The sequence below is a fragment of the Magnolia sinica genome, chromosome 5, assembly GCF_029962835.1.
Source record: "Magnolia sinica isolate HGM2019 chromosome 5, MsV1, whole genome shotgun sequence".
Classification (NCBI taxonomy): domain Eukaryota; kingdom Viridiplantae; phylum Streptophyta; class Magnoliopsida; order Magnoliales; family Magnoliaceae; genus Magnolia; species Magnolia sinica.
In genome coordinates, this window is record NC_080577.1 from 28813433 (window position 1) to 28839361 (window position 25929).

At 41.4% G+C, this 25929-nt stretch overlaps 1 protein-coding gene across 2 annotated transcripts; it reads left to right on the forward strand.

The window, feature by feature from the left end:
- Positions 1–25929, forward strand: LOC131245867 (probable methyltransferase PMT3). Of its 2 annotated transcripts, none has more exons than XM_058245607.1 (8): positions 1–152; positions 1369–1872; positions 1961–2125; positions 2244–2426; positions 3149–3743; positions 10903–11015; positions 11109–11329; positions 25398–25929. In XM_058245607.1, exons 2-8 carry the CDS (start codon positions 1597–1599, stop codon positions 25714–25716), a joined length of 1872 nt encoding a protein of 623 aa, XP_058101590.1. In that variant the 5' UTR covers positions 1–152; positions 1369–1596; the 3' UTR covers positions 25717–25929. The 2 variants fall into 2 exon arrangements, with proteins under 2 accessions (XP_058101590.1, XP_058101591.1); XM_058245608.1 differs by lacking the exon at positions 1–152 and adding an exon at positions 1055–1214.

Genomic DNA, 25929 nt, shown 5'->3' on the forward strand with positions numbered 1-25929 from the left:
TGCTCGCCTCGGCTCCTCGCGTCTCCCTCGATGCCCTTTCCTTTTCTGTCTGTTTATCTTATTTCCTGTGTACTCTCTCTCTCTCTCTGAAATCTAGGGTTTCCATTTTCGTCATTCTCCCAAGACCGTGTTCCGACCTAGATCTATATGCAGTAAGTTATTCTTCAATGCTCGTATTTATATTGAATTCAATTGAAATCTAACGCTTTTGGAACGGAATTCTATTGTTTTTTTGTCTATCGGAATCGAATTCATCTGAAACCACGCAGTCGATCGTTGTTACCTCAGATCCGGCGTTCGGTGTAGCGAAATCCAGCATTAAAATAGGGCCTTTTCTCGTTTTAGTTTCGAAAATTCCGTATTTGATTTCGAGATCTTGATGATTACAGAGAAATGTGATTTTTTTTTTAAATTTTTTTTTGAAAAATTGTATATTTTAATATTTCCTAGGGTTTTGTTTTGGATAGTTTGATTTCTTCAAGATTTTTGTTTTTTTGGAGTTTTCGCCGACATTGGATTTTTATAGCACTGGCTGTGGTTAGTCTCTTTCATTGCTTTTCTGGTGAAATTTAATGCCTTGCGGTCGTCGGTGGGCAATGTTAGATTTCCTCATTTGTTTTGCTAACGTACACTTGCGGTGGGAGCTTAAATGGGGCCACCAAGTCCCAGTTTTAAAACCATGGCCTGATCGAGAAAAGTGTGATTTTCTGTACTGTACTAATTTCTACCTATGACCTTTTTTTCCCCCCTTCATTGAAGCTTATCGCATGATAATCTTATATTGATATTGAAGATTTCAGTTTTGGTGGTGGTTTTCTATCCGTATTGGGGTGGTTTTCTCATCATCTCCTCACGCTTTGATGTGTAGTTGCATCTATGTTTGGTAGATTTATAATGTTTTGATAGCCATCTGCTGTTTTCTCAGATATGCGCAGCTGATCCATTCCTGGCAATTGGTCGGGACTGGTGAGAAATGCTGGGGGGATCGAAGAGGCGCTCACTGCTTAGTTGCCAATGTGGCACATGGGTGCAAGATCTGGGTGCGAGCATATGCTTGCCCCAAAAGTAACTGATCCCCTTGTCAATATGTTGAATGTAGATAGTGGCCATTATTTTGACCACCGGGATTCGATGAGCGGGCCAGCCTGAATTTGGGCCAGGTGGCCAGATCTCTCGTGTGTGTGCCACCGATCACCTCTTCTATCATTCCCCATGTGAATTGCTTCATCCATCTCTCCTTGCTTGAATTGCCTAAGCATCTGTGTATGCTGTTTATTTGATTTAATTGGAACCGGACTTTGTTATTTCTATTTCTTTCTGAGTGTTCTAGTCTTGGTTAGTTGACAGAATGTGGGTTGGATTTTACAGGGTGGTGCTTCTATATGAGTAGTGCAAGTCTTTCTGGGATTCCCTTTTGAATTGTGCCTGGGAGGCAGAGTGTAAATTGTCAAATAAGCAGTTTTGTAAAGAGTTTTGTAGTTTCTTAGTGGCCATCTGCCACTGGTTAAGTTTTGGAAATGCTGTCCCCTTTTGTCTTCTTTTGAATGCTATAATAAAACTCAAACAGTAGCTTGGTTTGAATTTTGCGCCAAAATCATGAGGGGAAGATCAGATGGAGTCCAAAAGAAGCGATTGGTTGCTTCCTTGTGCCTTGTTGGGATTTTTCTTGCTTTTTTATTTGTATATTATGGGTCCTTTTTTGGCTCTCAACATGGTGGATCAGCCATGGATTATGGTAAAACTTTGAGAAAACTTGGGTCATCCTATTTGGGTGGTGACGAAGACGCTGAGCTTGGTGGAAAGCAAGATGACTCGTCCGCCAAGTTTGGACTGGAAGATGGAGATGATGATCTTGTGCCAAAAAGCTTTCCGGTTTGTCTTTTGACCTATCTGTTTCTGACTGAGATGATCTACGATTTTGTCATATCCTCATTGGTTCTTTCTGTTTCTGCCTCCAAAGGTTTGTGATGAACGGCATTCTGAGTTAATTCCCTGCCTAGACAGAAATCTTATATACCAACTGAGGTTGAAGCTGGATTTGTCTTTGATGGAGCACTATGAAAGGCACTGCCCTCCACCTGAAAGGCGCTACAATTGCCTGATCCCTCCACCACCAGGCTACAAGGTCATATTACCTTTATTTTTCTACCAGATACAAAATTGAACATTTTTTTTTTCCTTTTCTGGTCCCTGGTACCCACCATGTGTTTTGTTGCTGGTGCTGCAATGCTTGCTTCTAGCAGGTTCCGATTAAGTGGCCAAGGAGCAGAGATGAAGTATGGAAAGCAAATATACCTCACACTCACCTTGCACATGAGAAATCTGACCAGAATTGGATGGTAGTCAAAGGTGAACGGATTATATTTCCTGGGGGAGGCACGCATTTTCACTATGGAGCTGATAAATATATCAAGTCGCTTGCAAATGTAAGACCATGTTGCTCTCAAATGTTTTGGAAGAGAAAAGAAGGAAAATCCAGTACTATTCTTACCATGTTGCTCTTGAATGTTTTGGAAGAGAAAAGAAGGAAAATCCAGTACTGTTCTTTCTTGGTTGTTTGCTACACTTGAAAGTGCTTTCTTTTTGTGTGCAAGTAGTTTGAAATTTGAATGGTAACTTTATATAGGATTGTTAGCATGCTTTGTTGAACAACATTGCATCATTTCTGTCCCACTTGGATAATGCTGTATAGTCTATAAGTTGTAAATTTGTTGTTTACACGCTCTGGGGTTTCCTTCTTTTGCAAGGGATCTCAAGGCCTATGTTGTGTAGTGGCATTTGCTATCCATTAGCTAAAGGATAGTTGGTTTTATTTATTTATTTATTTTTAAATTTTTTTTTTAAAGGTCAAGGATAGTTGGTCTTTCCTTTTCTCTTCTCTAAGAAAGTCTGTTATGTATAAAAGTTGGTTAATTTCTTGTGCAGCATGGTTTGTTCTTGTTTTATTTATACATTTCTTGAATTTGGTTTTTTTTATTTTTTTAAGGTCAAGGATAGTTGGTCTTTCCTTTTCTCTTCTCTAAGAAAGTCTGTTATTTATAAAAGTTGGTTAATTTCTTGTGCAGCATGGTTTGTTCTTGTCTTATTTATACATGTCTTGAATTTGGTGAGTAAAATGATCAATATCGGTCCTGATTTGAATGTGCAGATGCTCAATTTCACAAACAGTAATTTAAACAATGAGGGGAGGATCCGAACGGTTCTTGATGTAGGCTGTGGAGTTGCAAGCTTTGGAGCTTATCTCCTATCATCTGACATAATCGCTATGTCTTTAGCACCGAATGATGTACATCAAAACCAGATCCAGTTTGCCCTGGAAAGGGGCATTCCTGCATTTCTCGGGGTGTTGGGGACAAAGAGGCTTCCTTACCCTAGCAGATCTTTTGAGCTTGCTCATTGTTCTCGTTGTAGGATTGATTGGCTACAAAGGGATGGGATTCTTTTGCTTGAGTTAGATAGAGTGCTTAGACCAGGAGGCTATTTTGCCTACTCGTCTCCTGAAGCATATGCACAGGATGAAGAATATCTCCGTATATGGAGAGAGATGAGTGCCCTTGTTGAACGCATGTGCTGGAAAATTGCTGCGAAAAGAAATCAAACGGTGATTTGGGTCAAACCTCTGACAAATGACTGTTACATGGAGAGAGAGCCTGGTACTCAACCTCCTCTGTGCAGATCTGATGATGATCCAGATGCTGTGTGGGGTGTGCCAATGGAAGCTTGCATCACTCCTTACTCTCAACGTGAGTTTGTATTTTGTAGTCCTTTATACCCATTTTTTGTGATATCTGTTGTTTTTTCTTTATTTTTTTTTCCAACCATTCAAAAGATTCTTGTTTATAATGCCAATGGTTTCTCTTTAGTTAATTCGACATTCACCATATTATATCTCAAATTCTAGGTACGCAGTCAACCAACGGTCTATTTTTCATTTGTTTGCAGTAAAGTTTTATATTTCCAAAAAAGTTTTACAGAATGATTTATGGTCAAGTTTTTTGTGTTAGGAGGAAATGCTCCTCAATTCTTGGTTGTCATAGTTTCTCTACATATTTTATTGAATTTACCCTCATATTTAGAGTACCTATCATATAACATGCTGTAAATCAAGATCATCATTGTCATCAAAGTTTGAATGACATAGAACAAGAAGTAAAAAATCATTCGCCGTTTGACCTATTCATTGTGATGCCTGATGTATCGAATGTCCATACACCCTAAAACTAAGAAATCATGAGTGATTTAGAAGTTCACGCTTTAGAATGTTGGGGTTGTGCCCTAGAAAACCAATGTTTAAGTGGCTCTTGGACCTAGGTATGCATGCACTTAGTTATGCATAGATCTTCATTCATACGTATGTCATGCTTATTGTATGTGGACATGTTTGTTATTCATCTAGGATTCTGAGGTGTAGCCCCCGAGTCCTTGGGCATCTTAGAGATTGGACACATCGACCAAGTGCCAAGGGAGAGATATGGTCCATGGATCTCAATGCGTAGGCCATGACCATAAAGGTACTAGGACTTGCCTTTGTTCTTCATTGATGGTCATTTGGTGTGAGGGGATCGACTTGGTATCAGGATGGACAGTCTCCAGCATTGGACCCGACTTGGTGTTTGTGTGCCTTTGCCCTACCCCACACAAGTGTGTATTTGTGAGCTGTGGATGATCAACTTGGTTGGATTGTTGGTCATTCACATTGGTAGGATCACTTGCAAATTTCTAGAATGGAAGGCCCATCATGTCCATACTAGAATAATACTTGCAGATTTGCACTAGCTTTGTCCATATTCTTAGACCTGAGGATATGTGGGCCAAGATGGCTTGATAGTAGGTGCTTTAGTTCACTTTATGAGGCCGCTACATGACCACTAGAAGTGGGTGATACTGGGTCTATTCATCAAGTTCGTTAAAGACCACACGATCCAACATGGGATTTACTTGGTTTACTTCTGATCTCATGTTTTTTTTTTTTTTTGAAAGATCACTGAATTATAATAAAGAAAACAAAGAAACAAAAGGAGAAGAAGGGAAGCTGGAAAGCAAGCCCATCTAAACTTCGAGAAACAAAAGATTGCAGCCCTTAACACTGTCTACACCAGTGGCCCATTCAATGATAGTGCGCTTGGCCTTACTAGCTACACTCTCAGCTGAGTGCTCCCTGTCCTGAAAACATCTTTCATTCCTTTCTTCCCAAACACACCACCAGATAGCAATTATGGCTATTCTCCAAATCCACATTTTCTGTTTATCAAATATGATCCCGTGCCAAGCTTTTAACAGGAGATCCATTGACTCCGAAAAACACCAGCTTGTTCCGAACCGAGAGAGAAAATCTGTCCAAATAAGGCTGATAAAAGGACAGTGAATGAGCAAATGGTCCACCGATTCCTCTTGTTTCATGCAATACAGGCATACATTCACCAAAGTCATGCCCCTTTTCTAAGATTGTCTACCGTAAGGATTTTCTTCCTACCCACCAACCACCCAAAAGTAACGAACTTGGGGGGAATCGACAGCTTCCAAATATGACTGATCAGAGGATCAGGGAGGGGAGAAGGGCTGCTAACCGGTTGATTGAATAAGGACTTTGCCGTGAATGCATTGGATTTATCTGGTCTCTAGATAATTTTATCATCCCTAGATAGGTCTGGCAATGCTCTGAAGATGCGATCCACGAGCGAAGCATACTTGTTGATTTCCCAGTCTTGAAGATTTCTTCTGCTGTCCACGAACCAAACAGTTTTGCCTCCTTGAGTCGAAAAGAAATTGTTCACTGTAGCAGATTGGCAAGGGCTGAGGAGATAAATGTTACAAAATTCATCTTTCAATGCCGTGTCCCCTATCCATAAGTCTTCCCAAAACCTGATTTTATCCCCTTTTCCTAGCTCATAACCGACCCCTTTAAAGACTATTCCTTTCCATATGGCCGAAGCCTTATATAAGGAAGAATCTTTGGTCCACCATCCTCCCTCTGAACAACCGTATTTACTTTTAATAATCTTGTTCCACATAGCCCCGTTCTCGAAAACTAACCTCCATATCCACTTACCTAGAAGAGCCCCGATTCATAATTTTGAGGCCCTTGATGCCAGCGCCACCCTCCTGATATTTTTTGCAAACCTGCTTCCAGTCAACTAGGCGGAACTTTTTTATTTTCCTCCTTACCTTGCCAAAGAAAATTTTGCCTTAGTTTTTCGAGTCATGTCAGCATTGAAGACGGGCATTTAAATAGAGACAAAGTATAGGGGAAGATTGGAAAGGGCGGCCTTGATGAGAGTGAGTCTTCCTCCCAACGATAAATATCTGTATTTCCAAGAGGCTAGATATTTTTCAAACCTTTCAATGACCTTGTCCCATAGATACTTAGGGGGTCTACCAATACACAGGGGGAGCCCAACAAAAGTGGTCGGCAAAGTAGCTGCAGAATATTCCAACTCTTCCGTGTAACTCCTCAACTCTTCTTCCTCCATGTTAACTCCGAGCATCGTAGATTTAGACATGTTAACTCTAAGGCCCGAGACAGCTTCAAAACAATGAATAGTAGTGCGAAGATTGTTAACCTTGACAATATTGGCTTAACTAAAAAGGAGAGTATTGTCCGCAAACTGGATATGAGAGATCGGCACGGCCATCCCTTGCACCATAATACCACTTAGGATTCCAACTTCTTGTCCTTTTTGGAGCATTCTTGAGAGGGCCTCGCTGACTATGAGTAATAACAAAGGAGAGAGAGGGTCTCCTTGCTGCAAGCCCCTAGAGCTTTTGAAGAAACCTTTTGTGAAACCATTTAGGAGGATTGAAAAGTAAGCCGTGCCCACACATTCTCGAATCCACCCTCTCCATTTGGCTCCGAACCCCATCCTCCTTAGCATATATTGCAAAAAGCCCCAATCCACATGATCGTAGGCCTTTTCAATATCCAACTTGCAGAAAATACCTTTATTCCTTGATATATGACTCGAATGCAAGCATTCATTAGCTATGAGAGCGCAGTCTAGAATCTGCCTTCCTTGGATAAACGCACTTTGATTTTCAGAAATTATCTTCTCCATAACTTCTTTAAGCAGGAGGCTAAAACCTTGGCCAGAATCTTGTAGGGCCTGCCTAAAACACTGATCGGACGAAAGTCTTTAAAAGAGGAAGCACCTGGAGTTTTTGGGATAAGAGCAATAAATGAGGCACCTAGACCTTTAGAAAGTCTACCTCTATCATAGAATTCCTTGAGAAAACTCATGACATCCCCTTGAATGATCTCCCAAAATTTTTGAAAGAAAATCATAGGGAAACCGTCAGGCCCAGGAGCCTTATCACCACTTAGAGAATCCATGGCCATCTTCACTTCATCGGGGCTAAAGGCGGCTTCCATTATGATAGCATCTTCAGCAGAAATGCTCTCCACATGGAGATTGTCCAGCTTAGGTCTCTTTCGCTCTTCTTTCTTTAGCAACGAGCTGAAGAATGATATTGCCTCTTCCACGGTTATCTCTTTATCCTCAGATATTACACCATTAACGACCATACTGCTTATCTTGTTGCATCTTGCCCTCATACTGACAATGGAGTGAAAAACTTGTGTTCCTGTCACCTTCCTTGATCCATTTGGCCCGAGATCTTTGTTTCCAATAGACTTCTTCTTGGAGGACCCTTGCTGACAGAGATTGAATGAGCTGGATTTGCCTGACGAGGATTTCAAAAGACATCGCCCCGCCCCCAGCTCCTGAATCAATCACTTGTAACTCAGCGAGAATAGAGTCAGTTTCTGCTTCTCTTAGGATTTGTTCTTGCTGTCTCCAAACTTTAATTTTTTACTTCAGAAATCTGACTTTACTACAAAGCTTGTAGCCAGCAAAACCATCTACCTGGCATTCATTCCACCAATCGATGATATTCTGTTGAAACCTGTCAATCTTTAGCCAAGAGATCTCAAACCTGAAAGGTTTCGGCCCCCAGTTCTGCTCCTTGACTGACAGACAAATTGGACAGTGGTCGGACGTCGTTCTCGGAAGGGCTGATTGAAGGGAGGACGGAAAGGCTTCCAGCCAGTTAGGGGAAACCAAGAACTGGTCCAATCTAGAGAAGCTTGGATTCATTCTACAGTTGGTCCAAGTGAATTTAGCGCCATGCAGGGGCAAATCCACCAGCTCTTGCTCATCTATCCACCTCGAGAAAGCTTGCATTCCTGAAGTAACTCTTCTGCCATTCGATTTTTCTTCAGCATATCTGGTTATGTTAAAATCTCCTGCAATACACCACGGCCCATTAAAATGTTGTCTGACACTATTCAACTCCTCCCAAAATACTTGCCTGTTGGCCGCAATAATTGGGCCATAAACAGAAGAAAATAGGCATGAAAAACCAGAAGATTTGTCTTCCAAAATTATCGAAATCGAATAATCGCCAACCCAACTATTCTGGAGCAACCACTGGGAAGATTTCCATGCTATAAGAATGCTTCCTGCATTACCTGTTGCTTCTCAGCAAACCCACTTAACATCTGAAGCTTTCCATAGGGATCCCAACAAAGAATCAGAAAAATGATTTACCTTAGTTTCCTGAAAACATACTATATCTTCCTTACTTTACCACAGGCATCCTTAATGAGCCTCCTTTTCTGTCTCGACCCCACCCCTCTAACATTCCAAGAGAGAACTTTCATTGAGGAACTGATCTGCCCCGATTACCCTGTCGCACTCTTTCTGCCTTTCTCTTTGTGAATGAACCTGAGCCGAGGGCCAGTCGTTGTAGCTCTTTGTTGCTGCATGGAGATGTCATGTTAGTGTGCTGATCTTAAGGTTTGAACCGTCCATTAGATGCTTTAAAGGGTGGCCAACAACCCTAACTATTTTTGTTTAATTAAGTTTTTTCAACCTTTAAATGATGAGTTTTAACTGTTGATGTGTTTTAAATCAACCCCGACGGACATCCAATGGCTAAAATCTAATGGGCAACACCTTGGGGTGGCATGGGATTTGCCTAAGAATGGACACCACAGATAGTAGAAGGAAATAGATGGGGTCCATGGATTAGGAAGGTAAACAAACCTCCTTCATGGTAGGGTATACAGAGGTCCTATGGGGTGGTGGAGTACCATAATATAATGCTCTCCTAAAATCTTAAATATCCTCCCATTTAAGATCATACTGTAGTAGGGATGGAGTGAGAAGCTTTGGACATCCACCCCCCCTTGGATGTCTTCCATTTGGAGAGAGCTTAGGGGATGTTTGGCACATGGAATTATATGGTATTAAGTGGGATGGAATTGCTTTTTTGCCATAAATGCACTTGTCTGTGGACTGTCTCTTAATGCCACGGGAGTGAGCTATTCGCTTTGGTGTTTGGATCATGTCGGATGTAGGGCTTATATACGTGTTTTGATTCATGTAGTGTTTGGTTGTACATGAAAAACAACTACCAATCTCGAAAATCGTGTTTGAAAACTACACTGAGAAGTAAGGTGGGGCCCACCTTGATGTTTGTGAGTAATCCATCCATTTGTTTTGTGAGATCATTTTAGGACATGCTACCAAAAGTCAAGCAGATCCAAAACTCAAGTAGGCCATACGAGAGGAAAGAGTGGGGAAAGAATTTCCTATTGTTGAAACCTTCCCGTGCTCCACCTTGATGTTTATATGCCATCCCAACCGTTTATAAATTCATTCCTGTCGGGATGAATTGGCAACATAGAAAACTTTATCGTGATACAAAACTTTTGTGCCCGTTGAATGTTTCAATGGTGGTCACTCAATCCCCACTATTTTCTCTTGTGTGGCCCACTTGAGTTTTAAATCTATCTCATTTTTCGTCGCTTACCCTAAAATGATCTTGTAAAATAGATGGATGGGGTGAATTCCTCACAAATATCAAGGTGGACCCCACCTCCCTTCGTAGTGAAAGAAAGTCCTAGCTTGTGCTTTTAGGAGGAAATCCATGTCTTCGTTGAATTGCAGAAAGCCCTTCCTATCCCTCCCTACTCCATGCACATGATCCAATGTTGGAAATCTATGATGAACCAAAAAGGGATGATTTTTCAAACCAAGGGATTTAAAGTTCCATCCCACTCAATACCATCTAATTCCATGCGCCAAACACCCCCTTGGAGAGTGATAGGAAAAGAGAGAAGTAGAGAAGAGTAGGTGTCCTCAATTCATCTCCTCCACATGTGCACATGTCTTGGCATGCATGGCCCACTCTTGGATATCTCTGGTTTATCCTCAGCCCCTACCAAATGAATCATCTTGGTTTCTCCTTATCCTAAACCCATAGTAGATTTGGTAGTGATGATTCACTCAGGTATAATCGTGTGATTATTTTATGTTTTTTTAAACATGGCTTGATTCATGGATGGTGATCCTTAATATCAAAATTGGCAAAAAGGTTTTTAAAATTTTATCTCTGTACGATTTATTGCCATTAAAAACCAACACAAAGAGCATCAGATTCTTTTTTAACATGATTTGCTTGAGGATCTGAAAATTTTGGAACTAGCGATACCTAGTGTAGGGTAATGCCACCAATAAGTAACTACATCCATATGACTCATCTCTTGAATCATCATAAGAAAGCTGGATAATGGATAGCATCCTGTTAGTTGTCTGTTCAGATTCTAAAACCACTCATCAGTGCCACATTTTCAGCCATGAGGTTCCAGTTTTTTTTATTTTTTTTTATTTTTTTTATGTTTCTTCGCTTCCTTCTTCTTCATGCTTTTCTTTCAATTAGTGGATTGGTGGAATTCTTTTATTATAGGATGCTATTCAATAGAAAACCCTTCCATGCCATTTGGATTATCTCCGTTACTTGTATGGTAACTTCTAATCTGTATCTTCCGTTTCATATTTATGATTTTATTGCTTGAAACAAAATTGAACAATGCAGTAACTAAATTCTTTATGGCTTTATCAGAGAACCAGAGAGCCAGAGGGAGTGGATTGGTTCCTTGGCCGGCTCGATTGACTGCTGGTCCTCCTCGTCTGGCCGATTTTGATTATACCAATGATATGTTTGAAAAGGACACGGTAATCCAAAAGCCCGTTGAGCTTACATTCCTGTTCCCATTCACATGATGCAAAACAGAAGAAGCAGTGTCTGATGCTTTTAACATGGTGCAGGATATTTGGCAACGGAGGGTAAAGAGTTACTGGAATCTGTTGCAGCCAAAGATTGAGCTGGACACTCTAAGGAACGTGATGGACATGAAGGCAAACTTAGGATCATTTGCAGCTGCCCTCAGAGATAAAAATGTTTGGGTGATGAATGTAGTGCCAGAAGATGGACCAAACACACTCAAGATAATATATGACAGAGGCCTGATAGGCACTGTCCATGACTGGTAAGCAGTCTATGGCCATGAATGTTACTCTCAAGTTTGAAAACCCTAATGGCCAATTTAAATTTACCACAAAAGGAGGCGGAGTTTTGGCCGCCAAATTTGTGGGTGGATCATGATTGATCCTATCCATCTTTATCTTAAGCATGGATTGCGGCCAAAATTGTTGCAGGGACAGCTTTGCTCATCCTGCAAATGGCATTTGGAGACTGGGACAAATGGCCCCGTTTCACCAAAATGCAGATAGGTGGGAACCAGGATCCTGCCATTCACCTTTGGGGTACATTAAAAAAGGTCCGTAGTGCACCAGTAAGAATTCTTTGGAAAGGGAACTGTTTCATTGTGAAGGTGGAAAGCCGTGGAAAAGAAATCAATTGCCTACTTTCCTCTGAGAGAAAAAAGTAGGCATGGAAATTGATTTCTGTTTCCAAGGTTTCCTGAAAAATGTGGACATCTGTTGCTTCCAAAAAGCATGTTAAATGTCGATGTCCATGGTTACAAGAGACAGGTGTAGCTGTTTGGCTGTTGAACTATTAACATTTGCATAGAATACAACATCCTAAACTAGACAATGGACTGGATATGCAGTTTTTCATTTCCTGAGGATTCCATAGGGTTTCTCCATGTCCATGTTTTGGATTCTCTCATTCACAGGCCTGTGCTCTTTGGACCATTTCAGCTTACTCCAAGAGGCCGTGGGACGGCCTGTTTGCCACCAAGTAGAAGGATTGGTTGCAGAGGCCAATCCACGTCTACTCCCTCTGCGTTGTGGGGCCAAAACTATGGATAGGACTAATATGCTTGTCCAGCAAACAGCATTTGGAGATTGGGACAAATGGTCTTGTTTGCCTAAAATGCAGATTGGTGCAAGTCAGCTTCTAATGATCCACGTTTAGCTATACATTAGTTCTTCTGTTTGTGAAATGCAGATAACAAATGTTTAGGCATTTTCTTTTTGATGGATAATGGTGAAAAATTCTTTGAAAACAAGAAAGATAACATAATGAGTTCCCAACATATACAAAGAGAGACGTTCTGACACCTCTTAGGTAAGAGCAATGTTTTAAATATCGACGATATCGGCCAATATATCCCATGATATATCTTGTATCCCACCTATGCGATGCGAAACGCATAGGTAGTGCCGATATATCCTACATGTTCGATTCGGTGAGCATTTTCAATTTCCAATCCCTTTTTTTGTTGAAATTATGTTAAATAAATGTCAAATGGTTACAAATCCATTTGTTCTTCATGTTCTCCATGTTTTTTTTCAAAAAAATTCCTTTGACCAACTATCAATTGAGATTAATTTTGAAGTATTTAAGAGTATTTGATGAAATGATTATCATAAACATTTTAATTTCGAAATTTGAGTGTCTGAGGGCTGATCCACTGATTTGTTAAGTCCTTGCCAATTTTTGGAAAATAAAAATCATTTTAAAAAAATCAATAAAAAATTATTAATATATATATATATATATATATATATTTGAAATTTCCGTTCAACAAACTGTTATTTGAGAATAATTTCAAAGTATTTAGGAGTGTTTGATGAAATGATCATCACGTACACTTTTAATGTTATGCATTCAATTTGAATATAGTTACATTGGTTCAGTCAGACAACACAGCTTAGGACCCTATACAAATGAAACTTATCATGTGCACTTCTTTTTTGAGATGTTATGATTTAAAAGTGTGTATTGAGGTTTTTATTTTTTAACAATCCGTGAAGTTTCATTGAAAATTTCAATAATTTTCCCAATGTTTCCCACAAAGTGCGATAAATTATCCGATACAAACGATATATACCGTACGATAACCAATACATATCTGTATCCCAAGGATGCAATACGTAACGCGATGCCGATATTTCAAACACTGGGTAAGAGTAATGACATCAACATTACCACCCAGAAGATGAAGGAGAACAAGGTGTTTTTAGCTTTAAGAAGAGCTTTTGTCACTTATTGAAAATAAAACCAAGTGTCCTAGGAAATGTTTTCCTTATCATTGGGGGGGGGGACCCTTTTATATTGCCTACAATAGTGTCAACCTGGAGTTAGGGCGAGTCATGAGGGAGGGAGGAATTGGTGTTAGGGTGAGTCTCTCCAAGGTGAGAGAGAGGGATGGTTCTAGGAGGCAATGTTTTCCATATCGTTATCGCGTAATGTATCACACTTGTGGGATATGGATACATATCGGTTATTGCATAGGTACATATCGTTTGTATCGCATAATGTATCGTTGTTGTTGGCAAACATGGGGAAACATTGGTCAAAATTTTCAATGAAACTTTAGGGATTGTTAAAAAAGACATCAATACTCACTTAGAAATCAAAACATTACAAAAAAAAAAAGTGCAGGTTTCCTTTTTATGAGGTCCTACAAAGAACACTTGTTCCTTTGTATGTGGTCCTACAAAAAACAAGAACACTCGTTTCTTCCACTCGTTCGCTAGTGCCCGGGCAAGGGAAAATAGGATCGGGTCTTTAAATATTGATGGTTCTAATACTTCTAATCAGAATAGAATCTCTGAATCTATTACTTCTTATTTTAGAAAACCACTTTTGGCTAAAAACTGGGGAAGACTGACCCTGGATCATGTTCGATTTAGGCAGATTTCGGAGGAAGCAATTGGGTACCTTGAGAAGCCCATTCTTGAAGGCGAGGTTTAAGTAGCTTTGCAATCGATGTGTGGGAAAAAAGCCTCTAGCCCTGATGGCTTCCCCATTTTGTTTTGTTTTGTTTTGTTTTTTTTTATTTTTTTTTATTTTTTTTATCCCAAAAATTCTGGCATGTCGTTGGGAAGAATGTGATGAACTTTTTATTGGATTTTTTGAGTGGGGTCACTTATCTGCCGAAATGGGAGCCACTTTCATCATCCTGATTCCTAAGCTCGAAGGAGCCGAGCAATTGAAAGATTATAGGTCGATTAGTCTCATTGAAGCGCCTTACAAGATTCTAGCTAAGATCTTGGCGTCTAGATTCAAGGAGGTTCTCTCCAATGTGATCTTTGACAATCAATGAGCTTTTGTTGCTGGCAGACAAATCCTCGATAGCGCACTGATAGCACATGAATGCATAAATGCAAGATTTAGAGAGAAGAAAAGCGGCCTAGTTTGCAAACTTGACATCGAAAAGGCCTAAGACCATGTGGATTGGGAATTCCTGGATTACATGCTTATGAGGTTGGGTTGCGGCCAGAAGTGGAGGCGCTGTATTAGGTCTTGTGTTCATTCTCCGTCTTTCTTCATTTTGGTGAATGGGTCGCCTAAAGGTTTTTTTCGGGCCTTTAGAGGATTGAGGCAGGGGGACCCTCTATCCCCTTATTTATTTGTGGTAGTTGAGGAAGCGCTTAGTGGCATGTTATGGAGAGGCGGGGAGTTTGGGCTATTCTAGGGATTCAAGGTAGCCAGCGATGGGCCTCAAATTTCTCACCTTCAATATGCAGATGATATTCTGTGAGGCAGAGGCAAGCGCAGTGGACAATATTCGGAAGTTGACCGTCTGTTTTGGGGTAGCATTGGGTTTGAAGATTAATGTAGCAAAATCAGAACTTCTTGGCATTCACGTCGCTGAGGAAGAGCTGCAGTCCTTAGCTGATATTTTTGGGTGTAAAGTCGGTTCCTTCCTATCCACCTATCTTGGTTTGCTCCTTTCTGTTGGAAAGCCTCCTATCCATCTTTGGGACAGTGATGGAGAGGATTGAAAAGTTAAGGAGAATATTTGTGGAATGGCGCTAGTGAGGGGAAGAAATTTCACCTCCTCAAGTGGGGGGAGAGGTGTGCAAGCCGATAATTGGTGCGGGGACCAACAATTGCAGGCTTTGTTCCCTAGGATTGCTCGTCTAGCTCCAGACATATTCATTTGTATTGCCGATTGTGTCTCTTTTAGGGGACGGGACGATTTGGATGCCGCCCTACCCAGAGATCTCTTGGACGTAGATATCGACGAATATACTAGCCTCCAAAAGCTGCTAAGGAATGTGAAATTCGATCCTTAAGACGACTCTTAGGTGTGGTGTAGAAGTGCTTCCGGGCAGTTTTTTGTTAAATCATTATTTGGTGTGGTTTCGGAGACTTCGCATAGTCTCCTTGGGCATCTGTTCCATCATTGTTTTTATGGGGCTCCTCGTGTGGCAGTGTTTGTGTGGCTGGTGTGTCAGAAGCGAATCCTTACGATAGATAATCTACAGAGAAGGTCGATGATTCTTCCGAACATTTGCTTCATGTGCATGAGTAATGAGGAGATGATTGACCACATCTTTATTCATTGCCCCATAGCCTATAAGGTGTGGAGCTATTTCCTCTCGTTGATTTACTTGTCCTGGGTGATGCCGAAGTCGGTGAATGGCCTCCTTTGGGCTTGGCAATGGGGAGGAGTTGGGAGGATTGTCAAATCTACGTCAAGGCTCCTTATTATGGCAATTTTCTAGGCTATTTGGAGAGCGAGGAATGGGTGTTGTTTCAACAATATTCAGGTGAGGGTTGAGGAGGTTATTAGTAGAACCTCTTTGTATTTAGAGTCTCGGGTGTGAGCGCCTTTTGGATTTGTATTTGTTGCTTGTCTTTGGTGAGTTTTCTTAATAAAAGTTTAGTTACTTCTTAAAAAAAAATCTATGCATTATCTAACTGAACCGATACAAATATATTCAAAGTCTATTTTATATAATTTATAAATTTAAGAAGACATGTATGGAAACACAAGCAATACATTAAAAGCAAAAGAAAAATCACTAGATCAAGTTACATACATGTTTGATTTTGTGTTTGGACACAGATTGCAACTGATTTGCGAGAAATTAAGAAAATTTGATTTTTTCCAATTTTACGCAACTCAGTCCATCTCCTTCAAATCTCAAAATCGAAGCTCCAAATCCATTATTTTTCATGCAAAACATGAAGAATATGGATTTATAACCATTTGACCTTGATTTAACATTATGTACCAAAAAAGAAAAAAGAAAGGAAAAGAAAAAAAGATTGAAAACAAAAAATGCTCATCAGATCGAACACATGGGATATATCGGTACTACTTGTGCGTTTTGTATCGCATAGGTGGGATACAAGATATATCGTGGGATATATCGACTGATATCATTGATACAGAGAAAATTGATATGAGGCATAAAAGATGAACTTATAGAATTATAGATTACAAGAAGAGGGTATAAAAGATCTATAATTTCTTAGATTATAAGATATAGTACATAAAACTAATAGGAATACTCTTGTAGTAATGGAAATTACAGACTTATAGGAGTATTCTTATGGTAAACATTAGCCCATAATAGAAGGATAAATTACACCACTATTTCTTAGTGATCCCAGTCCCTCTAAAATTGTAACAATCTCTTGCTAAACTATGCAACTTGGTTTTTTTTTTTTTTCCTTTTTAAAGGTAAATCTCATTGCTTGGATGATCACAACAGTTGAGTTCACCCCATGTGCTTGTGCAAGCCACCCCCGATACTCTTGCTTCTCCTTTTTTTTTTTTTTGGGTGGAGCTGATAAGGAGTTTCAACATGATTTTCACCAACTAGGGGCCCATCATCTCGGGCCCTATCTTTTGGGATGTCTTGGATGAGGGGTTGAACTCGAAGTCGTCATCACTTAATAAAGATCATCTTTGAATATCTCCCCTGGATTTTGCAACAATGGCCTCTTTGAGCTCTTGTGAGTAGGGATGAGATGTGCCCAGTTCATTTTGCATGATAGATGCAGATCATGTCAACTATCTATATGGAGGCTATGGTCCCACTACCCGTCACTCTCAGTTGTTGAGGTATGCACTAGAGGTCTGGAGCAAGTGATGCCAGCTTTTTAAAATTCAGAATCGACTCATCTAGGGCCACATTGTTGTTAATGTGGCTCTCTAGAGATCATCATGACGTTAGGAACTCTAGGATAATTTCTTACATGATTCTATCCAAAATGACCACCACATTCATTTTTTAAGGAGAAAATAAAGTAGAACTGTAGTTATTTTGCCAAAATCCCATAAAATTGCTGGCTTCACAACATGTGCTCCTTTGGTGGAAAGTCATTTTGGAATCTTATTGTTAGGCATAATTACATAGGATGTGAAGGTCAATTCTTTAATTGTATGGCCTGCAAATAAATCAAGCATAGGAATAGGATAGCCATAAAATGAGAGTAGTTTCATCATCTTCGGATGACACAGTGACACGGGGAGCTAAGACCATGAACGTGACTTGAGGAGCTTCGAGATTGAGGTGAGACACAACGACACAAATCAAGAGATGAGGAGGCTTGGGATGCACCATAAGATCGAGTCGTCATTCCTCCAGTAGGAGGTCTGAAATACGGAGAGAGAGCTCGAGCCATGGAATCTTGCGGCAAAGAGGTAGCCATCGATCAAGCGGGAGGTCCTCAGGAGGGAGTAGTCGTTATGCTATAGACCCTTCCTCGGGGAAGGTCGACCTCAGCACGAAGAGGAACAAGCTTTAGGAGGAAATCTGGGAGCAAGGAGATTCGAGAGAAATACATCAATGCGGATAAGAAAAGCTAAGGTAGGGTAAGGGTGACAAGGATTGCTAATAGAGGTTATCTCAGAAGCTCTAGGCATTAGGGCTGAGGCTGAAGGAGGGAAACTCGACGATAAGTAGGGAGAGGATGGGAAAGGAAAGAAGTCGAGGATGGTTGATAGGAAGAGGGGTGGACTTTAGTCCAAGGAAAAGACATCTAGAAAGGGAAGAAAGGGAGCTCCTCTTACGTCCGTTGGTCTTACCTGCTCTGTTTGTCATAGGGTACCTAGAGGGATGGACAGAGACAACTTCAGAAGAGTGTTTAGGAAAGAGGCTTCGGTCAAGGAGTTGGTAATGCAAAACTCAAAGGGCAAAGCAAAGGATTCACGTTTATCCGATTTGAGAAGGAAGATAAGCTCAAAGCAACAATCAAGATCTTTAAGAGAGCTTAGTATGGCCTTGATTCAATGAACTAGCAGGTGGCAAAGAAATAAGAGAAGAAGAGCAGTAGGATTGAGTTGGGGAAGGAGAACCATAGGGTAGGGAGCCTTTGGGCTCTGCTTATGCAGGTAGGGGGGAAATGGCTTGGGGAGGGGGAGTGAGGAAGGGGTTTAGGGATGCGATATAAGGGAAGAAGGTGAGGGAGACTCTTGATTCTTAGGCCAATCGGAAAAATATGAAGAGGGGAGAGGGCAAAGGGGGAGAGGAACTATGGTTAAGAAGGGATGTTGACGAAGCTGGTTTGGTCATGAGAATTCATCCAAAGGTCATTGAGCACACCTAGGATTCCCTTTGTTGGAGTGTGGCGATGCAGGTGGTGGATGGTTCTCCTTTGGCCAGCGTACGTCGATGGCTTGAGAACGACAGAGGGGTTACGATAGATCAATGTAATCTTGAGGTCTTGTTGCCGTTGGCTGTTTGGATTGCCCTTAGTCTGGAGGTGGAGGTGAAGGTGGAGAAGTCGCTTATGGCCAGTCAAGTGCATTTGCAGATGGGCTGACTGGACGTCGTTTGGATGGAAGGAAGCTTGGTTCTCTGTACACGAATTGTCGATGGAAACCTAGTTCATGGAGGCCTTTGCTATGGTGGGTTCGTTTGTGGGAGAAGTCATAGCAATAGATTTGGAGCCTCCTGTGCTTGTTGACGAGGAGGTTTGTCTGGCGATGATTTGTGTTTGGAGGATGAAGGGTATTCCTGCCACTAAGACAATGGTCATGACTATTGGGGAAGTCAAAGTCTCTGTCTTTTTAAGGAAGTTGGAGATGGTAATGGATGGAAGATGGAAGACCAGGCAAGCTCTTGACTCTAATTATGGCGACATGATAGTTTCTGTCGGTGGTGACCCCTCGAAGGAAGATGGAGTACGATTTGCGTGCTTTCACGGAGTCTTGGAGGATAGCAGAGGCACGTGGCGAGAGGAGATGATGCAAAGGATGACAGGTGATGGATCATCGCCTCTTTGTTTGACACTTGTTGAGGCAATTAATACCTCATGTACGTTGATGCTATCTTCTGGTGGTTCGGGAGACACGAGCTTGAGGCTTTGTTCAACGAATGGCTTGGAGATCTTAAAGAAAACGTGGTGAACAATTTTGAGGCTCAGGAACCCGAAGCTAGTCACAAAGCTATCATAGGACTGACATGTATTTTGAACCTAGGTTCGTTCGAAATGCCTCTGGAAGAGGCTCGTTTCAAAACATGTGCAGAATTATGTTTCTTCGAGGTTTGGCGCCCACTAATATCAGTTGCTCGTGTAAGGAACCTTTTCTCGTTGAAGTTGAGAGTTCAACTCTCTTTCCATAAACAATCGAAGACACCCACTCCTTTTTGCATCATCCGATGGAGATTTATTTGAAGCCGGCGGAGGACACGGAGATGGATTGTTCACACCCTCCATCTATTTTCTTAGATCCAGGAGTAGAGGAGCAAGGGTTGATTATCTTGCACATGGACAAGTGCCTTCAATTAGATGATGCGGTGTAGGAGCTAAGTTTACGGTGTCCTGGAGATGTTGGCTCGGCTTTTAAGGAGCCACTGGAGGTGGCCCCTCTTCGATTGACAACCACTTCAGACAGAATTCTCGATGGTATCCAAGCCCACGCTCAAAAGCCTGGAACCTCTGTGAGCTACGTACGACATTTACAAGTTGGAGATATTGAAAGGTGGGGGATGGATCAAAGAGGCATTATGCCATGTGGTCAAGTAGATTGGCATATCATTTGGGGATAGAGATGAGGGCTGCTTTGCTTTTTTCTAATTTATTAAGCAGGGTAGGCAACTACAACAATTAACATCGCTAAGGAAGAATCAACAAACATCAAAGGGCAAAAGAGTGCTGGTCAGTTTGGATCTTAAATCTTATGGCAAAAGTAGGGGTGGCTGATGGATGTTAGCGAAAGGATCGTGGGGGTTGCTCGGTTCCCAGATGAAGATTCTATCTTGGAATGTTAGGGTTTTGGGGTGTAGTCTTAAGAAGACCCAAGTGAGGGACATCTTCAACCGATCGAAACTTCAAATTATTACTCTCCAAGATACCAAAATGCAGTCAATTGATCGTAGGTTTTTGGATTCCATTTGGGGTGTGAAATCCACGGATTGGGTTTGCTTGAATGCTTCTTACAATTCTAGAAGGATTTTAGTAGCTTGGGATTCTAATGCAGGGGCATTTTCACACCGAGCTCGAGTGGGGTGGCCTGTGGTATGCAGGGACACACTCGGGGTGGGTGGCCCGTGTGAAGTATGTGGCTCGTGTGAGGTGGCCCCACCCATGTGAAGCAAGTGGCTCGTGTGAAGCAATACCCATGTGAAGTGGGGACCACGAGGGGGGTTTGGTGGAGGTTCTAACCCATGCGATGTCGGGCCAGGGCTATGAGATAAAAGGGATTAATTCTCCATGCTCTAGCAGTTTGAGCTTTTAGAGCAAGCGGTTAATTGTCCTGCATCAGATTTGGCTTAGTGGACGAAAGAGGCGGAGGAAATTGAAGTATTTAGTGTTTTTGTGGTGCTAGTTAGTGTGGCTGATGGTTTTCATTGGACATTGTCTGCAGTTTATGGTCCAAACATGCTGACCAACAAGCTTGCTTTGTGGGAAGAATTGTTGAAGGCGCGTAATAAACTTGGAGGGTAGTGGTGCGTTGGAGGTGATGTTAACGTCACCAGGTTTGTTGGGGAAAAATCTGGGGGGGGGAACTAGCATCGTGAGGGCATTTTCTACTTGGGACACCAATGTAATGTTCTTTTCTCAAGACTGGACTGTTTTCTCCTTTCTCTAGAGTGGATGGATAGGATTTCTTTGGTGTCTCAGTGCGCCTTGCCAAGACCTATTTTAGACCATTGCCCTAATGTTCTTGAAGTGGAGGAAGAAAATTGTGGTCCTAAATCTTTTAGGTTCGAGTTATCATGGCTTAGGGTTGAAGGCTTTCCCTCCTTGGTGAGATCTTGCGGATATGGATTCTGTGTTATGTGCTATGCATGAACTTGACCTAAAAGTAGAAGGGGCAAAACTCTTCGAGGAGGAGAAGTCTTTGCAGTCTAAGTCAGCTACGGATTACACTAATTGGCTAAAAGAGGAGGAAATAAAATGGTGGAAGAGATTCCACGCTACGTGGCTTAAAGAGGGGGGAACAAAAACAATAGTTTCTATTCTACCACAACATTGCTAGTGCGGGAGCCAGAAATAACAAGATCAATAGCATAGTGGTGAACAACGAAAGGATAGAGGAGAAAGACAAGGTGTGTAAGGAAGTGGTTAACTTCCACCAAGCCCTGTTGAAAAAGGGAAATTGGAAGAGGCCTACACTGGACAATGTTCAATTCAGTTGTCTCTTGAATGAGGAATCGTCTTTGTTTGAGTGTCCCTTCGCGGAGGAAGAAGTGAAAGTTGTTTTCTCTTCGGGCCTTGACGGCTTCCCACTTGCCTTCTATTAGTTTTTTGGGGACACAATCAAAGAAGATTGAATGAACTTTATGCGCGAGTTTCTTGCTAGGGGGTGTGCCTCTCCTTCAAGATGTGTGCTTCCTTTATAGCGATTATCCATAAGATCCCGAAGTCAGAAAGACTTAAGGTTTTTTGTCCGATTAGTCTTATTCGTGGTCCTTATAAAATTCTTGCTAAAGTTCTTACTTCAAGATTTCAGTAATGTGGTTTCTAAGTATTAGGATACCTTTATTGAAGGGAGACAAATCTTGAATTGTGCCCTTGTCGCTCACGAGTGCATAGATTCAAGACATAAGGAAGACTTAAAAGAGGTGGTATGGAAAGTGGACCGAGAAAGCTTATGATCATGTGGATTGTGGCTTTTTGGATTATATGCGTGGTAGGATTGGATGCGGGGTTGCGTGGAGAGGATGGATGAAGGAATACATTAGTTTTACTAGATTCTTGGTTCTAGTAAATGGCTCCTCCAGAGGCTACATTAAAGCTTGAGAGGTATTAGACAATACCTTGTTTCTCTTTATTGTTATAGTGGAAGCTTTGGGTTGTATGCTATGCAAAGGGCACGAGGTGCATTTATTCAATGGTTTTCGAGTGGATCGAGTGAATCCCTTGATCTCCCACAATCAATTCGTGGACAATGCACTTATTTTTTGTGAGGCCGTAGTGACAAAGATCGTCAATTTGAGTGCGATCCATCGGCGTTTGGAGGCGGCTTTGGGGCAAAAGGTTAATATCAAATGTGAAATGCTAGGTGTTCACTTGGATAGGGATAAAATCGTGAGCCTTGCGGAGTCTCTCGGGTACAAGGCAGGAACTTTGTCTTATTCGGGCCTTCCTCTTTGGATTGGAAAGCCGGCCAGGCACCTTTGGAACATGATGGTGGAAAGATTCAAGAGGAAATTGGTGAGATGGTTAGGGAGGTATTTGCCGCTTGGAGGGTGGATCACACTCACAAAAATGGCTTTGTCCAATCTGCCCCTTTATTTCATGTCGCTATTCAAATGCCCAAAAGCGGTTCTTGCTCGTCTAGAGAAGCATAGATGGGATTTTCTTTGGGGCGACTTGCCTGAAAAGAAAAAGCTCCACTTGTTGGAGAAGATTGAGGTTTGCAAACCTTATGAGGAGGGAGGGGCTAATATTCTTAATCTGGATATGATGAATGAGGCCCTTTTGTTTAAATGGCGGCGGCGGTTTGGGACAGAAAGGGGAGCTCTTTGGAGAGACATTATTGCTAGTAAATATGGATGGTCGGAAGGAGGATGGTGGATGAAGGAATCATCTAACTACATAGAGTTAGCGGTATGAAAAGGCTTTTCTAGCATGAGAGATAAGTTTAGGGAAGGTTTCGCTTTCTATTTGGGCAATAGGGAGAGGATATGATTTTGGGAAGACGTGTGGAGGGGTGATTTGCCCCTTCTAACTTTAAATTCTCGGCTATAGCTGGTTTGGCTCCGGACCACTATATTATGATTGATAGATGTTATGAGCTCTGTGGTGAGACGGTTGTGTGGGCTGCACCCTGTCGCTGCTTCCTTTGACATGAGGAGGTGGATGAGTATGCAACTCTCTTAGAGTTGTTGCAGTCCTGTAGCCCTTTGGTTGGTGAAAGTGACAGAATGGGATGGATGAGAGTCCAATCAAGCTGCTTTTCGGTTAGATCCTTGTACTTCTTGCTTTGGAAAGGAGGGGGAATAGTGAAAAAACGTCTCTCATGGGGCACTATGGTGCCCCACCTAAGGTTGGGGCTTTTGGATGGCTGACGATTGACAATCTCCAAAAGTGTTCCATGATCATCCCAAATATTTGCCTTATGTGCATGTCTATTGCCGAGTTGGTTAACCATCTTTTTATCCACTGCCCCTTTGCCAGTCAATCGTGGGCTTCTCTTCTTGGGAGATTCAATTTGGCCTGGTATATGCCCTTTGATATTGGTGACCTCTTCTTGGTGTGGCATGGGGTTTCTCTTTGGAAAAAAGCTCAAGTAGTCTGGAGGCTGTGTATCCCTGTAGGTTTATGGTCCACTGGGGAGAAAGGAATGGCAGATGCTTTCATGGTGTTAGCTGAAGCATCGAGTGGTTTGTTAATAATGTCTGGGAAATTGTTATAGAATGGGCGTTAAGGGCAATGTTTTAAATATCAACGATATCGGCCGATATATTGCATGATATATCTTGTATCCCACCTGTGCGATATGAAATGCACAGGTAATGCCAATATATCCCACATGTTCAATCCGGTGAAAAATTTCAATTTCTGATCCCTTTTTTGTTGAAATTATGTTAAATAATTGTCAATGGTTATAAATCCATTGGTTCTTCATGTTTTACATGAAAAATCATAGAGTTGGAGCTTTGATTTTGATATCCATTAGTTTTTCACGTTCTCCATTTTTTTTTTCAAAAATTTCTTTCAACCAATTATCAATTGAGACTAATTTTGCAGTATTTAGAGTATTTGATGAAATGATCATCACATACACTCTAATTTTGAAATTTGAGTGTAGGTGGTCTGATTTGGGAAAATTTCAAAATTTCCCCAATTTCTCCCAAATTGCTTGCAATGTTGCACTCCAAACATGAAATCAAGCATGTATGAGGGCTGATCTACTGGTTTGTTAAGTCCTTGTCAATTTTTAGAGTATTTAGGAGTGTTTGATGAAATGATCATCACATACGCTCTAAATGTTATGCATTCAATTTGAATATAGTTGCATTAGTTCAGTCAGATAACGCATAGCTTAAGACCCTATACAAAGAAAGCCCATTATGTGCACTTCTTTTTTGAGATGTTATGAAGGCTGTAACGGTTTTTATGGGTCATTTTTTTTCCCTAATGGGCCATTAGGGCCTTTACGACCGTGTAAGGGGTGCCACCGCTACCTTTATGTAACGGTCTTTAGGGCACACAGTGATTGGGAATGGCATATACTTTCTATTTTTTTAAATGTTAATTTCTATTATTATTTAACGTAGTTTATAATTCCTGTACTGTTATTGATTTTGCAGTATGTAAATGCAAATGTTTATTAAAATCCATACTATATAGGAAATTTGCATCTATAATAATACAATGGTCCAAGTGTAATTTCAAAACTAAATGGACAACCCATGGCAAGGTTTGGAAATTTTGATGTCAACTCAGTCTGGTTCAACCAGTGGGATGTGACTGAAACCTTCGAAGAGCTCATTGTCATGGCCTGAATGCTCCCCTAAGCACAGACCATTCACTTATGCACACAAAATGGCAAGTCCATGGAAGAGTCCCTCCAAAATTTCCGGGCAGTACATGACATCCTGAAGATTTGTTTTTAACTTGAAACCTAGGTCAAGAACTAGGTTCGACTCGGTTGAAGAAGCCCTTCTTCGAGTTAACCCTGTCCAATTCAAGGTAAAGGTATATTTTGTACTTATTATGCAGCCTTGCTCAGAAATCCTTCAAGGGTTTGCCAGTGAGATCAAACAGCTTAGACGTTCGTTTTCTCCCGTTCTCTTGCTCTGCTGGTTGGAACTTCAGGTTTTTATGTCCTCAAAGATACTGTTTTTTCAAATGTGACTGGTTGGAACTTTAGGCTCTCATGTCCTCAAAGGCGCTGTTTTTCAAATGTGAGACCAACCGAATGCTTTGGTTTCTTCCATCTACAGGTGTGAAGCCTTCTCGACATACCCCCGAACATATGATCTCCTCCATGCTTGGACTGTCTTCTCGGACATTGAGAAGAAAGGCTGCAGTGGCGAGGACCTGCTAATCGAGATGGACCGCATACTCAGGCCGACTGGTTTTGTGATCATCCGTGACAAGCGGCCAGCTGTGGAGTTTGTCAAGAAGTATTTGACAGCGTTGCACTGGGAACTGGTGGCGTTGGCAGATGCTGATGGATCAGAAATGGATGGGGATGAGAAGGTGTTTGTGATCCAAAAGAAGTTGTGGATCCCGAGTGGAGACCACAAGGATTCGATCTAAAGGTCATGCTGTTTTCTTTGGCTGGGATTGTTTCCTTCTCAGCAAAAAGGCCTAGGAAGGCGGGCCCAGGTGCTTGAGTTTTATTTATTTTTCTTAATTTTCCACGCCCTATTTATCTAGGCGTCAGCAATTGTCTGTGGCATTTTAGATAATTATATTTCTGTGTATTCTCCTCCACTAATTTTGGTATTTTAGATATTCCTTTTTTTGTTT